The sequence below is a fragment of the Calidris pugnax genome, unplaced genomic scaffold, assembly GCF_001431845.1.
Source record: "Calidris pugnax isolate Ruff unplaced genomic scaffold, ASM143184v1 scaffold13, whole genome shotgun sequence".
Taxonomy (NCBI): domain Eukaryota; kingdom Metazoa; phylum Chordata; class Aves; order Charadriiformes; family Scolopacidae; genus Calidris; species Calidris pugnax.
In genome coordinates this window covers 2,671,505-2,688,056 of record NW_015090810.1, presented here as the reverse complement: position 1 = coordinate 2,688,056, position 16,552 = coordinate 2,671,505, and the positions used below count along the sequence as shown (strand labels likewise).

At 40.6% G+C, this 16,552-nt stretch overlaps 1 protein-coding gene across 1 annotated transcript in view; it reads right to left on the bottom strand.

Annotated features, from left to right (window-relative positions):
• FHOD3 (formin homology 2 domain containing 3) overlaps nucleotides 1–16,552 on the bottom strand; it is a 371,022-nt gene that overhangs the window by 89,811 nt on the left and 264,659 nt on the right. Inside the window, exons 14-16 of the mRNA XM_014938430.1 lie at nucleotides 14,724–14,825; nucleotides 12,078–12,455; nucleotides 8,507–8,632 (exon numbers count right to left, since the gene is read on the bottom strand). Coding sequence (XP_014793916.1) covers nucleotides 8,507–8,632; nucleotides 12,078–12,455; nucleotides 14,724–14,825 — 606 coding nt within the window. The remainder of the gene's footprint in view (nucleotides 1–8,506; nucleotides 8,633–12,077; nucleotides 12,456–14,723; nucleotides 14,826–16,552) is intronic.

The window sequence follows — 16,552 nt, the reverse complement described above, 5'->3', positions numbered from 1 at the left end:
TGGCAGGAGGCTTGGGCAGAGCCTTCAGGTAATTTCTGTGTTTTCATGCTGTTTAAAGGGTGACAGCACCTTCAGGCCTCAGGAATATTTAAGCCTTACTGCCATAGGCTGCATTTCAGGGTCTGGAGAGTAAGTCTTATGAGGAGAGGCTGAGGGAGCTGGGGTTGTTCAGCCTGGAGAAGAGAAGGCTGAGGGGAGACCTTATCGCTCTCTATAGCTCCCTGAAGGGGGGGTGTAGAGAGGTGGGGGTCGGTCTCTTCTCCCAAATCACAGGTGATAGGACAAGAGGAAATGGCCTCAAGTTGCACCAGGGGAGGTTTAGGATGGATATTATGAAAAGATTTTATACTGAAAGCGTTATTAAGCATTGGGATGGGTTGCCCAGGGAAGTGGTTGAGGCACCATCCCTGGAGGTGTTTTTTTAAAAGACAGGTTAACATAATACTCAGTGACAAGATTTAATCTTGGTTTTTTATCAAGGTGATAAAGGTGACTAGGTGATCTTAAAGATTCCTTCCAACCTAGACAATTCTATGATTCTATTCTATTATTTTTAAAATGGGTAAGGAAAAGGCTAAAAAAAATATCTTGCATTGAATCAAAGGTGGTAAAAGATTTTAACAGAAAAAAGTATATGAATACTCAATTAAAGCATCACTCACAAAACGGGGTTATAGCTAACATACGCCAGCATTTTAATGCTGGTATCATGTGTTACCAACTGGTAATATCAACCATTTATTCAATTCTACAAATACAATCCAGAAGGATGCTAACTCTGAACACTATTTTTAGTCTTGTAGAGAACACAAGGCTATTAAGAATGGACCGTTAATGCAAAAATACTAAGAAGAGCTTTCTTCTGCCTGCTGTTAAAATCAGCAAAAGCTAAACAAGCTTTGTTATTATACTCATTCCAGAAAGAAAACACACAGCAAGAATATGTCTAAGTCTGGGAATTTGTGAATATAACTCCATACAACTGCACTAAGACCTGGCAACAAAGAGGTTGTTAGTTACTTATCTTGTTGGAAAAAACATAGAAAAGAGCAAAAAATAGGAAAAAAGAAAAAAAGAAGGAAAAAGAAGGCAACAAAAATATACACAGGACAGAGGATACAAAGCCAAAACTCTTCTGAATAAAAATTCATCTAACCTGACCTACTGCATTTAACCCAGCATTTAATTAGTAATCATTATTAAAAACACAAGCTCAGGGAGACACTTTTTTGCAAGTTCTTGCAGTTTTCTGACAAAACTCCATCACAGACTATATATTGTAAAAGGGAATATGTGACATGAATGACTCTAATCTTGTTGAAAATTGAAGAAAATATTTCTGTCTTACTCTAAGCCACTTTGTTACAGTAAAATTCCAACTATCAACCTCAAATGTTCTTCACCTGAACTCTGTAATACACTTCTTTTGTGGCTGCATTTTTCTCTGTGAGTTGAATTTTAAAAATCTGCTAAATGAAAATGGATATCTATAGAAAGAGCAAAAAATACAAATGTATATTTTTAGAAGAAAGAAAATATTAAAAGATGACTTATGAGAGGAAATCCCTTTAGGTCATAAGGTTAATATTCAGGATTTTCTTGAATATAACATGGGTCAGAATCATTAATAACCTTAATAAGGAAGCAATAATTACCCATTTTTCCAAAGTGCTCCTGCTCCAGTAGTCATGGGAATGCTACAGAGAAGGAACAACAGTCAGCAGCTCCTACTCAGGCCTTAAGTAACTCTAAATGTCTCTTGGCTTTAACAAAATAAATCTGCTTTCCAGCTTAGAAAGAGACAAAAGGGGAGGCAAAGCTGCCAAGAGCCATATTGCTTTTCACAGTTAAAGAAACTCTCTGAGTGTTATGTCTCCCTACATGACATGGCAAATTCAAAAGCGTGTTGATATAAGATTTTGCAAACAGACTAAACATTACTTGAAGAATCTTTACAAAACTCCTCTCAAAAAATAAACACAAAATTGAGAGATAAAACTACTGACTAATGCTTCCTTTGAGAAAGAAATTTGAGAATGACCAAGAGGAGAACTGATTAATGTTAGAGTTTTAACTGGCCTGAGGGGCTACATAAAGCAAAGCTACAGCAGGGCAGAGCCGCACAGAGCCAGGGTGATGCACAGACACACTTCTCGCAGCCTAAGGTTTACAGATTTTACACTGTGTTTCTGTCTCTCTCCAACCTGCGGCTTCTCAGCCTCCCATGAGCCATAAACTGCCTGGAAGTGAGTTGCAGAGTTTCCCCCTCCTCCCCATAGACCCAGGCTAAGGTCTGTGTCCCCTGAGCATCAGCCCGGCGAGCTGTGTGTTCAGCCAGAGGCACGCTGCAGTCTGAAACTGGAACCTGGCTCATGCTTTCTGCTTAAACATATGCCCTATGATGAAGCCTACAAAGCTGCAATCAAGAATACTGCTTACACAGTAGTTTGACAAGCAGCTGAGCCAGTGTAAGCCACCACTGCTTCCCAAATTGTAAATCATCGAGTAATTCCGAAGGTCATTTTTCCTAGTAAAATCTCAGCAATATAGTTGAGGCTTTTGCCCTGGGCCGCTATTATCAATGACCAAGCTATCCCTTCCTCATTATGTTATTCAAACATGTGCCTGACATTTACCGCAAGAAAAAATAGCCATGGTCTCTGGTCTGAAAGCCCAGAAGCGCATATTAAGACACACAGAAGATGGCAGAAGCAGAAAGAATAGAAAGCCAAGGAAAGAGGAGCTGTTCTTGGGAGAGCAGCAGCTTTGTAGGCTGTCTGGTGGGTTTTGTGTCATAGGTTTCTTGTTTTTCCTTAGTGCTTAACAGCTGGAGTAAGGTAGCTCCAGAGTGCAGATTAGTGATAGGTGGCTAATGAAAAAAAGAAAAGGAAAAAAGAGAACCTGCCAAGAAACTTGGTCCAGCAGCACTTCCCTGGTGTTGTCAATTACAGGGATCTTCAATTTTAGTAGAAAGTCTAACTGAAAAGCTGTTTAGAATTCTCAAGAAGGGTTTTATTGTTTTGTTTTGTTTTGTTGTTAAGCAAAACAATCACCAGAAAAAAAGCACCAGATTGCCAGAAAAATCACTGTTTCAGGCACCTGGAGAGGGAATAAAACTCAAAAGAAGGGTATTTGTAGACTTTTGCTGCACTTCATGCTTACGCGTTAGGTATGGTGTTTAAAGTGTCTTTAAAATCAGCGGAGAAAAAAACACCTATAATCTAGTCATGCCAATCTCAGTGTCTGTGTGCACCTGTTGCAGAAATAAAAGCTTTAAAAGGTATATAAGAACATGGAGATGAATACTCAACATTTAAGGCCCTCTGTATTGGGTTTGTGTGGCAAGGTTTTGGTAGCAGGGGGGCTATGGGAGTGGCTCCCATGAGAAGCTGCCAGAAGCTTCCCCCATGTCTGACAGAACCAACGCCAGCCAGCTCCAAGATGGACCTGCTGCTGGCCAAGGCTGAGCCCATCACAGTGTCACACCAGTGACAGTGGTAGCGCCACTTAAAGTATTTAAGAAGGGGAAAAAAAACCTGCACAACTGGAGGGGGACAGAGGAGTGAGACTATGTGACAGAAACAACTGTGCAGACGCCAAGGTCAGCAAAGAAGGAAGGGGAGAAGGTGCCACACGCATTGAAGCAGATATTCCTGTGCAGCCTGTGGAGGACCCCGTGCTGGAGCAGTGGATGCCTGAAGGAGGCTGTGACCTCACGGGAAGCTCATGCTGGAGCAGCCTCCTGGCAGGACCTGTGGACCCATGGAGAGAGGAGCCCACGCTGGAGCAGGTTTGCTGGCAGGACCTGTGATGCCGTGGGGGACCCATTATAGAGCAGTCTGTTCCTGAAGGACTGCACCCCATGGAAGGGACCTTTCATGAGCAGTTTGTGAAGAACTGCAGCCCATAGGAAAGGATCACATTGGAGAAGTTCATGGAGGACTGTCTCCTGTGGGAGGGGACTCCACATTGGAGCAGGGGTAGAGTGTGAGGAATCCTTCCCCTGAGGAGGAAGGAGTGACAGAGACATGATGAACTAAGCACAACCCCCATTCCCTGTCCTCCTGCATTGCTCCAGGGGTGGGGAAGGCAGAGAAAATCAAGAGTGAAGTTGAGCCCAGGAAGAAGGGAAAGGAGAAGGTATTTTAAGATTTGGGTTTATTTCTCATTATCCTATTCTGATTTGATCAGTAATAAATTGAACTAATTTTCCCAAGTCAAGTCCGGTTTGTCCATGACGGTAACTGCTGAATGATCTCTCCCCATCTTTATCTTGACCCACACGCCTTTTGTTATATTTTCTTTCCCCTGCCCAGTTGAGGAGGGGGAGTGATAGAGAAGCTTTGGTGGGCACCTTGTGCCCACCGGGGTTAACCCCCCACACTCTGCATCACAGAAGCCCAAGGTAACGTACTGCTGTAGATCATAAAGCAAGTAAGATGGAAAAAAGACTAAAGGATGTGAAACACATTTCATCTTTCCTAAGTTTATTTTCTAACAGTCTGGAAAAGTTGGAGAGTGCATCAAACAGGCATAATTTGCAAACACCATAGCAGGCCCTTACCTAGATTTGGAAGAACTTCAGAGGGACAAGCCAGAGGTGGGGACTAAGTTCACACTGACTGGCCAAGACAATCCAGAAGTGGAGGTTTGCAAGCTGAACTTTCTGGCACTTGATTTAGCAGACAGAGGCAACAGAATGGGGACCATGAACGCCTGCTGCCCCGGCACACAGTGCCCTAGGAAGAAGGCTTTTTGAGCAAGGCTAACTGCACTACTGTTTGACTACCAAGCCCAGTGGGGACTGTCTCCTGGCAAATGCATCAGAAGAAACCTACCTCGGAAAACACACCAGCAGGATATTTTTCTGACAAGAGAATGAATAAAGGTTGGTGCTGAATTCAGGAGCTCTTGCCTTAGAAGTTAGACTCCTTCAGGGTCTCCTCTAACTGTGGCCATGACCAACAATGCATACACTTCACCACCAAAAACACACTATGAGGGGGTGTGATGCTTTGGAAATAATGAGTTTGCTGTCCAGCTACAGATTTCAGGCTACAGCTTTCAATTTGAGTGACCATCTAGGTTCAGAGTCTGAGAAGGCAATCTTTGGCTAAACAGAAATATCCTAGGTGTGAGCACAAGGCATGGAAATACAGAAGAGCCCTACAACACCTTGTTCCCCCAGGCAAGGTTACTTGGAAGTGCAGAAAAATGTTCTTCTCTCTGGTGCTCTCCAGCCATGTCTTGCTCTTCGTCTCTGTTATCAAAACTTATGAGGTTAAGAAAATGAGATAGATATTTTTTTTTTTCTTTAGGAATTGGGGAAAGAGTTAATTGGTGATTTAAGTCATGAAGAGTGGGACCAGTGTATTTACAGAGCAAAGCAGTCTTTGGCAGTTGAAAACAGGAGGACTGGGTTATACTTATGCATTAGGAGCAACTTCCAAAGAGAGCTATGAGAGAACCAATATACCCTTTATTCTCTCCCAATGAAGGGCTGAAAAGAGAGTGCCCTGCAATTTACCCTCCATCAGCAGGATTCCCATGGCTGCAATATGCACTGCAGAAACATGGCTCTCCACGGGGGACCCAGAGAAATGAAAGAGAACAACAGTACTGCAAAAAGTTGGCAAAAGACTGCAGCTGAATTTAGAAACCGAGAAACAGTCAAGTAAGCCTTTTCTTCTGCTGTACAATCAGAAATATATACATTATGTGGATTTCAAAGAACAAAATCTAGTTACTATTGTATTGAATTATACTGCTCTTTTGGATTCCCTACTGATCTTAGCCAAGGAGGGTTTTAAAAGTATGAATGTCAAAGTGTCAACCACACTGCTTCTGTCCACCCAAGTTGTAGCTCTTGTTTACATAAGTAAACGCAGCCAAGGGTTTGAAAGGTCTGTCAGGGTAACTGAATGGGGAGTGAATCATTTCGCTGGGCATTGCTCTAAATGCTGCCTCTTCCTTCCTCCTTGTTCTCGAAGGTCAGATAAACAGTACCAGGAACTGCATCTGAAGCTCTTCCCTGGATGATAAAAGACAGAATCTTTCTGTGGATGCTTTGGATAACTGTAGTTGTAAGCTGAAAGCAGAAAACTCACCTTGGAGCTAACTATAGACATGCATCTGCTTCTTATCAAGTGTCTTCCTCTCCCCGGCCCCATCTTTTAACTTTTTTGTGTGTTTGAATCCGTGTAAATTTTTACCATCAGGAGGTAGGAAATAATGTTTACATAATCTGAGGCAAGCACCATTGATAGAAGACTGTGAAAACTTCTGCAATACTTTTCACTTACTAATTAGTGCCGAGTGTTGCGACATGCACTACACAGCCTACTCTCCAGTGTGCAAAATCCCATCTATCAATCTTTGTGTGGGCATTTCTGCAACCCATGATTTTCAGATAAACGAAATAAAAGTAGGCTTCTGCCATTCTACAAAGGATCTACCATCAGATCCTGCTAAACTATACATCTGCAACAGCAGCGCATTCAAAAAGAACAAGATGATGCAAAACAGCACCTCTAAATTTAATTATCTTCCAAGAAATAGCTGCATCTATTTTGCAGGCAACACACAGCTGTGGCACACACACATTTTTCACACTTCTCAGAGACTAATATACAAAAAGTGTCCAGCTGTAACATCCCTCAAATATAAGAATGCAGAAATCCTGGTGAGTTCAACTACCGTGAATAGAAAGCTGCAAAGTTACACAAGAGGAAAGAGCTGTGAATGCAACATGAAGGAAAGACAGAGATGCAACTCCAAGCACTGTGTTTAGACACTTAAAACATGTAAGAGAGATCAGATAGTTGAAGGCAGCACAAAGTAGAATGAGGTGTAATGACTGGAAGATACTGCTAGACAAACTGGCGTCAAAATATGAAATATTTTCCTAGCAGTAATGATAAATACTGGAATGTTTTCCAGCAGAAGTCATGTGCCATCACTTGAAAACACATGAAGGTACAGGGGGCTTTCATTTAGCTTCTGTGAGACCTATTACAGGTCACAACAGATGATTACAAGAGCTCCCCTCTGGCCTGACTCTCCATGAATCTACAAATTTTACAGCTTTGTCCTGTGGGGCCAAGGCATTTTGGCTCCAAACCAGCAACGCACTTACGCGCATGCTGCAGGGAGAGCTCGCTTCCTTTACTGGAGCAGGGCCAGAGCCATCAACCTCTCACAGGACAGGCCCAGCCATCTTTAGCCATCTCAGTGTTTGACCACTTTTGGGTTTCTTTGCTGCAGTAGCAATCAGAAGCTTAAAACAGCAGGGGCTTAGAAAGCGGAAACTTCAAAAGCAGCAGGATACCTTTAATTCTTGCTTATCTCATATCTATTTTGCTGATGTAAAAGGGGGTGAAAATGCCAGTTTAGTTTTTTATTATGGTTTCACTCAGCAATAATTTAATTCAGATCAGGAAAGACAAAATCGAGGCAAGTTATTCTAGGAGGATGAGCAAATGAAAAATGATGCCTTTCTCCGAAGATAAACTTAATGCAATTACTCACTTGAAAAAAAGGATCAAATCAATACCTCATGGCTAGAAATGCATGCATGCTGGAAGAACCTAACTTGAACCATTCTGACTAATAGACTGGAAAGCATGTGAGGCATTAGGTAGGTTGAAACACATATAAATACAAACAAAAACATACATGTATTTCTATATGCATATAGAAACATTAAAAAAAAACAGTAATAAAAAGTAATTGAAATATAGACAAAGGATCCTGAAAAAACATTCAGTTCAAAAAAAAGGGTGGGAGAAGGAATTTTTATGAATTAGAGGTCAATCTGGCAACAAACAATCCAAAGCCCATCTGGCCTAATTGGAAATTATTTAATTAAAATATTATATTAACTTATTTAAATAATTTAAAACTTTTACCTTTCCTCCTTAAAATCAGCATGACATCCTTTGAAGCTCTCATTTACTCTCAGGTTGTAACAGTCAGTTAATTTCTCATGGTCCAAGCCTCTTGCCAAGAAGAATTTCTTTCATGTATCCATAACATTTTCCTATCATTTTTTCCCCCTAGTACCTTACATAATTCAAAAGAGTATTTTGATTTTTCAAAATACTGCTTTTTTGTTGCTCGTGTGCATTTCCAACATTTTATAGTTGATTTAAGATGACAGAAGTGAAAATAGATATCTGAATTTACTTGAAAAAATTGGAAGAAATAAAATGTTCTTTAATTCACCTTTTAATATGTAGAACACTATGCATGTGACACAACTGTTTTATCCATTGAAGTGGAGGAAGAAGTAGGATGGAAATACATCCAGCCTTCAAAATCAAGTCAGAGAAAAGCTTGCGAATTAGTGGGAAATGAAGACGTCTAGATTTTTGTATGTTCTCTTTCCAACATTAGAAAAGACCTGGCTACAAGATATTTCCAATACTCATTCAGAACAGCTTACACTTATCTCCTTTGTCCCATCTGTAAAGGAACTGTTGTCAAAAAACAAGACTAATTTACAAACCTGTCAGATTTTGTCTCTTGAGGTGGTGATAAAGTTGTCCCATAACGAGAAGTGGGTGTTGCAGGGGCACTCACACCAGAGTAAGGTCGTGGCGAAGAGTAAGAGCTGCTGCCATAGCTATTGTACCTGAAGCAACGGGAAGGAAAGCAGGAGAAAGGGAGAGACAGAAAGAATCCGTCAGCAAGCACACATAACAGAAAATCCTCTTGTTTAGGGGGTGGTGGTGATCCCATGCCCCAGAACTTCAAACATCCACCTTCTGAAAATATCACTTTAATCCCAGCTTCAAAATACGCTACCCATCATCTCATTTTAATATCAATCATGTCATGGGCATACTTGATTCAAATAGTGAGCTATTGATATGGAAAATAATGACAGAATAGTCTTCCCAAGTGACAACTCAGATCGGGAACACTTAAATTACTGCTCAGGTACTCAAATTTATTAGCTGGTTTGGGAGCTGATACCCAGCCATTAGAAAGGGGATCAAATCAGTCCAAGTCAGCAGTAGTCATATCTAGTTAAATTAAGGAAAACAGTGCCATTCCCAAGACATGATCTGAACATGGACATCCATGATTTGTAAATGTTTGTGCTATAAATTAAAAGCATCCACATTCTTTTCAATTAAAGCAGGCAGTATTTTCTTTCCCCTTCCCCAACATAAGCCATAGCTTATGTGCCATTTCTTACAACGTCTGTAAAAAATCATCACCATGGTTAAAAAGACATGTCTCCGGAAGCACGGCTTTAGGAATTTCTACCAGCCATTCCCTTCATTAAAAAATCCAAAAACCTGCTTGACTTCAATGTGAGCTTGCTGATCAAAGAGAAATTGTTTCCAGGACTCCTGGAACAGGCACCTCCCCAGAGTCCCTTGTATCAATGTTTTCATCCTGGCTCCCATACTGAATAGAAAAGGCAGTTGTGTTGCTCTGCCGTGCCTTTTAACCGTCGTACTTAAACAGCATGTCAAGGAGAAATTCCTGATTTGGAAAAATGTTAACATTTCTGTTCAGAGATGATACCATTTTCCCACATGGAAAGCAAATTATGCTCTGTAGGTAAAGTATGCCACAAGGCCAACTCATCCAAATGACAAAATTCACTTCAAGAAAAAGGGCATAATTTTCCTCATTATAATTCATAAGATATAATATACCCTCCTTCACCGTATCTTTTCTTTGCTGCTTCTTCTCCCACACACATCAGCACTCAGTAATTTCACTCAGCAATTTTATTTGAAAAGGCGGGTTGGTTTCCTTCAGCTCCATTTAGCACACTCATCTAGTCATGCAAAATTTCATTCAGAGTTTCAAGCTTCATTCCTTAGGGTACACCAGCATTGCTGCCTGCCAAGGCCCGTGTTAAAATCAAAATAGATTTCAGTTAGGGGTTTTTATAATGGAAGGGATCATACTTTAGAGAACATGCCCCCTTTGGCAACAATTCCAGGTTTATGTCTTAGAAAACACCCCACCGCCACCATCTGTTTTTGAGACGCCATGCTGAGTGCCCAGGAACAGGGGAATAATTTTGGAAAAAAATTGCTAACACGCACGTTTCTGAGCTACAAAAGGAATTTTGCTGAATGGGAAATAATTACCATCCCGACATTCCTGCCCTAGCAGAGAACTAACTACAAACTGGAGATGGTAGCCCAGTTGAGAGCTGTGTAGCTGGGCAGTGTGGGGCTTCCCTGTTAGCACAGACCTGGCACAGGTCTTCTCTCCCACACGCTCAGCTCAGAAGATGTTCTGCCTGGGCCCCTACTGAGGGAGTGATGAGAAAACTCCATTGTTCTGAGAACAACTCAGAGCTTATCCTGTAAGTTCCAGACACTGAAACCTCTATTTCCATTTCAATCAACAGAAAGGAGACCTTCTTATCAACCTTTGCATTTGCTTTTCTTCTCCTCTGACCCATGAAAAAGCTGACATGGCACAGTACCCTTTCTCAGACCAAGGAACTTCAATCCGTTCAAAGGTAACTCTCATAAAAATGGAGGGAATACACCTTCTATGGACTCAGACCTACAAGTAGTAACAAAATCAAATTCAGAGGAACTGGCCTGGACGCAGCATCCCTATGTATCAAATTAAGAGGGAGACAGAGATGCTGGAAGAGTAGAAAGGCAAAAGCAGCACACCAAGGTAAGTCTGTATCCTGTACACAATCCATTTTCCCTTCTTGTCTCATATACCAATGGACATGTAATGTTCTTGTCCCAAAAGCCTTCACTCTGAAGAAATCCAGACATTCACCTCTTTTATGAACATATTATTGCTCAAATCATGCAAGCTTTGCCCTACTTTTTCTCCAAATAAGCCCAGCACAATCCTCCCATACAACATGCCCTTGATCCTATGTGGTAACTGGAAGCACAAGGATGGCAAGAGGAAAAAAATCACTGCAGAAATACTAAATATTGTAGGAACATGAGGTATTTAGCAATCTATTCTCTAAGAAGTGTAACTCTAACAGCAGCAGCAATTACACCTATGCAGGAAAATGTAAACTTAGAGGAATCCCAGTGCTGAAGCTGCAGGTAAGGACAGATGCGTGAACTCTTCTCAGCAGCTACTTGGATTTACAGGCTTTTAAGCAAAATGAAAAAGCAACATAAACCACCCACCTATTAGAAGAGAAAGATCGAAAATTAAAAGGATCAAAGGAATCAAAATAATTGTTCGCATGCAGAAATTCAGGTGGAGTGCTGGAGAAAGGAAGAAACAAATAGGCTCACAATATACATGTACATTTTCAGCACCTAGTTCAAACAACACTGATCATTGGGAGAGACGGCTAAAAATCATCAACTTCTTTTGAAGGTGATTCTCTAGCACTGTTCCTAGTGCTACCTATCGTCAATCTGTTTTACTTGAAAACAGATTGAGAAAAAACAATTTCTTTGGGGTTTTTAAAATGGGTGGAAAGGGGAAATGAAAAATTAAAATTAAAAACTAAGAGAAATTAATGAGGAGCAGCTTAACTGACCGGATGTTGTGGGGTGAAAATTGTCCGCTGTATTCTCTTTGTAGGGTTTAATCTACTTAATCTTACTTTAATCTTAGTACAAGCACGAGTTGAAATTGTGCAAAACAGGGATATGCACTGTAATCTAACAGCAAATTTTGGATTTGGACATTCAGTCTTTGAAGCCAGGATTTCCCCCCTGAATTTCAAGTGCTGATCTGATCTCTTGGTTTTATAGCAGAAGAGCTCCATTACTTTTAATGAAATCATGTCCGCAAGTTACATTGTTGTAAATGAGAGCAAAACGGTGCTCCTTTCTGTGATCTCCCAAATCACAGGTTATTTATCTACTGCTGTATAGAGGAAGCCAGGACACTTATTAACTATAGACCTTGAAGAGGAGTAAGGTAAAATGAAGGCAACAAAGGCAAAGGGAAAATATTAATCAAATCAAAATATAGGCTTACAGGACTAAAACTAATACAGTATGTTCTGGAAATAATACAACACAGAGAGTGCATTATTACCACTATAAAACTCTTGAAAGGTGTTACTCATTTATCTAAAACATTGTCAGCTGTGTAACATCTACCTGTTTTCCCTCATCACCTCTGCCTCCTTTTCTTTCACAGATGCTGGAGACTCTTCAAAGTCGTACGAGAAGAGGTGAAAAGGAGTATGTGGTACATAAGGTAATTTCTCCACCGTTGGAGATGCCTTTGGAGTAATGGATGCTGATGAATTTTGTGAAGAGCTGAGCAATGCTGCCGCAGGTGAAGATGGTGATGAAAGGACAGAATTATGATGACAGACAGATGAGTCAGGCACAGAAGAGTTACTGCTAGGAGAACTTTTTGTTCTAGAGCAGGAAAGAGACTTCTCAGCAGGAGAAATGGCACTGGAGACAGCTGAAGAATCAGAACACCATGAAAGGTTTTCATTCACAGCCTCCTGCGCACCTGGAACCCCACTGCAGGAGGAAAACATTGTGAGAAAGGGAAGGGGAAGAAGAGAAAAACAGGAAAAAGAGAGATCAATAGATCATACCACATGAAGGAAAAAGAATGAAGTCTAGGAGAGTCAGGCAAACAAAAACTTCCCAATGTAGACAATCACCTTTTCTAAAAAAATAAAGTAAGGAAACCCACATCTTTATACCCCTGTGGGATTCTTCTGAGAGTTGCAATTACTGAAGAATGGAAGTGACTCAGCTTAAATGAAAGCCCACAGGCTTCAGAACTAATCCTCATGAACCTTTTCACAAACACTTTGTGAACAATTTTTGAGTATTTCAGGTTAGGTTGTAAGCACAAAGCAGTCTCAACACACTGGATGACATAGTCCACAGAGTTTAGATGCTTCAAGATACAATCTGCATGACTGCCTCTTGAAGGCCAGATATCTGATTATCATCCTCCCTGGTAATCTGATATTTTTACTAAAAATGCCCATCCACCAAGGAAGAAAATTAAAAATACTCAATGAGCACTGTTCTGTCAAAATTAAGGTTGAGAATGATTTCAAAAGCAACACCTTATCAGATCATTTGTCCAGGTATGAAGGTACTGATTTCTCTGAGTGTCACCATTCCATGTTGATGTTAGAGACTTTCAGAGTTGCACCAAGTACAAGAGAAAACACATTTGCTTTACTCCAGTGAAGGCAGGTGTTGGTGAGCAATAGAAGCAGCAAGGCAAGTGCAAAGCCATGAGATCAGCACTTGGGGATATCTGTTTTCACTAGTATCTCCAGCATAAACACTGTGCATGGGCTTTGGGCTGGATCACTTGGCAGGTGTCTGATTTCGTTCTCCTGAGCCCACCTCTGCAATCCACCTACAGGCATGCAAGGCATGGTCCTTACCTGACAAGTGTGGGTTTGGCACGAAGTATGCAACGAAACCGTAATACAGATTATATATGTTAGGATAGGATGAAGTTAATCATCAGGTGTATACCAGGTAATTGTTCTCACAACAGAAGCACAATGGGCAATCTGGAAAACTATTGCACCAGCTGGGCACGACAGGAGTCCCTGAGGCCAGGCTAGTCCTATCCATCCTGACAGCATCTAACACGAACAGCCAGGGTACAGATCACTTTTGTTACCACAGTGACACTGAAAGGAGGTATTTAGAAAAGCCATGGGAATATCACCCGTTTTTTTCAAAGTGACCATTATTTTAAAAGACTGATGACCTAAAAGCACATCATGCCCTGTACATGGCTCCTCCTTGTTTTTCTTTAATGGTATTTTAGTATATTCATGGTATTAACTAATAACGTCTTAGTTTTGACTTTCAAGAATTGGATTTGAGGAAATTATCACTTAATTTTGAAATTTCAGGCAGCAATTGGCAAGATTTGCAGACTAGAAGATATTAATAACAACAGTACAGTATTTTCTTTGGAATTTGCACATTAAACAGTTTCCTTTCTTCCTTCCATGCTGTATAGTGTCTGCATGAATGTGGTTTATTTAAAAAAAAAATAATCCAATCTCATTTGCCGAGTTGCAAAGCCAAACAATTTAACCTAAATCAAATGGCTGTCTGGAAGACAGAACATATTTTCTTTCTTCCCATTTATTAGGTTAAAGTTGCCAGATCCCAAATCCATATATTCCTCAGAAATAAGTGGAAAATTTTACATGAGAATATTGTTTTGATAGATGGTTTGTTTATATCCATACATACACAGATGGGCAGGTATGTTTAAGATGATATGTATCTATCAGCTTTGCCTCTAAGTAGTGTTTTCCTATTAAAACATCAATTAAATTCATAGAAATCCTAGGCAGCATTCAAAAAATGTTGATCTTTTTCATAGTGACAGATATTGGTAGTAAGGCTGTAGCATGAAAATATGGATGAAAACCTAAGAAACCATGCAACATCCTAACTCAGAGAAGCATTGCAACGTTTCACCATTGCCTTAACTAAAAAGATAAATCTAAGCCATGCTTAGAAGCTATGCATTCTGCTAAATCTTTCAAGATTTGTGAGCATCACTCATTTGGTACAAAGGCAGTGAGCACAGGCAGATCTTAGTGCATTGAGCCTATATAATTAAACATGTTCTTATTAACACACACACACTCCGACAAAACTTTTAAATGCAAAAAGATTTCCTTGGGGGTGGCTTTAACAGGTGATCTAGGAAGGCGAGTGAAAAAGCAGTTGCTGCTGCACACTGTGCTGGTGAGGAAAAGGTGGAGGGACAACACCGAATCCCAGTACCTGGCTTCGACCTGCCTACTGGGCTCTTCCTCCCCCTCATCCTCAGTATTGGGCTCTGTGACTGGCTGCTCTTCTTCCTCCTCTTCATACTCTTCCTCCTCTCTGAGGTCAGACCAAGGAAAGAGGCATGCAGGGCAATGGAAAGAGACAAGGTGGAAGAGAAAACAATGTGAGTCCCCAGAAAATGAAATGAGATGAAGTTAGAAATGGAAGGAAAACACTGAGAGGGGGGGAGTTATGGCAATATACGAACAGCCACCTAAAACTTCCTTCTGAGTATGTGAGGGTGCAAGGGTATCTACCAATAGAAAAATTTTATCCTCTCCCCTATATGGGTTTTTTACTATTGATTTTTAACACCCCGAAGATGCCATTTTTTTTTTCCTCGAGCTTGGCTTTCCACTTGCTGCCGCCCTACCTGCAGAGGCATTAATGGAAAACATCAGTGACAATACCAACGTTCAACTTGCTAGACATTAAGCTGTGCCTGCTTGGCTTAAAGGACAGTACACGCTGTGCTGGCATGGGACAGCTGGCACTGGACATCAGGCTTTCTAAATTAACACAAATAAAACATTCCTGTTCAGCAGCTGATAGCTCAACTGGAAAACAGAACAGGGTGAACCATTAAGTTAGAAATAACAGAGAGACCAAATCAGTTCAGGACTATTTGCAAATAGCAATATTTAAGTTATTGGATGCCAGTACATGAATTTTTTCAGCAAAGAGTCATTAGTATGGTCAAAGCAGGCTTTGGTTCAGCAGTAATTCTGGCAGAAGAACTGTACGTCACGCACAAAGCCTCCATAACCTACAAACCACTTAAGTAAAAAAGAAAACTATATTAAAACAAAAAAGGCTACATTGTCTGCATCCTCTTCCTCCCCCCATTTATGCCCTTTCTCCCCAAACACATAGACTTGTGGAAGATTTAGAAAATATTCTCTCTTTGGACTTCTTTTGCATTTGCAATTGATCCAGTTCTCTACTTGATTTAATGATGAATACCATCAGGCTATGTTCCATGCAAAAAGTAAAACATACAAACAGTAATAAAGTTTCTAAGACACTCATATTCCTTGCTTTTTCCTAAAAGCTGGTTTTCTTTTCTCTAATTCTGAAGCGATGCTCTGTGCATTTTTTTTCCATTTAGAATTAGTTTCCATGTCATAAGAACAGTGAATATTTACAATGTGAGATCATGAACTCATCAAGTGCAATGCAAAAGGTCAATCCAAAATTTGTTGCATTTGTATGGAGTTAGTTACAGAATAGTCAGGAAATGGGTAGCACCTGGAATTTTTCCAGTCCTCTGTCAAACATCTATAAGGTAGGAACTTTCAACCGTTCCTAAAGGTATCATACTGACATAACCATTTCATTTCTTATCTCTTCATCTCCTGGTCTTTGCCACAAACATCTATTTCCACTATGGAGACACCTCTTGACTTCCACACACATATGTACATTGGTATACTACACCCTCACCCCCAACCCCACTCCAAAAAGAGGAATTGACCAAGGAGCACTCATACCATCCCTTCTTACTAGCGAGCAGCTCAATACTAGCTTTGCTATTATCTCCTGTAAAGGGCAAATGTCTCCATCTGCCAGTCCTACAGCAATCAATCACATTTGGTAAATAACTCAATGAAGCTCTGAGTTATTTGGTAAATAATTCATGAACCTTGAGATCACGGTTCTCTGATAAGAGCCCAATGCATCCTATAATGCTGATAGCACGGCTACGGCTAGTATGAACAAGAACGGCCTTGTTATTACTACATTTTAAGCCCCAGATTGATCATCTTGCATCAACTGCATCAAAA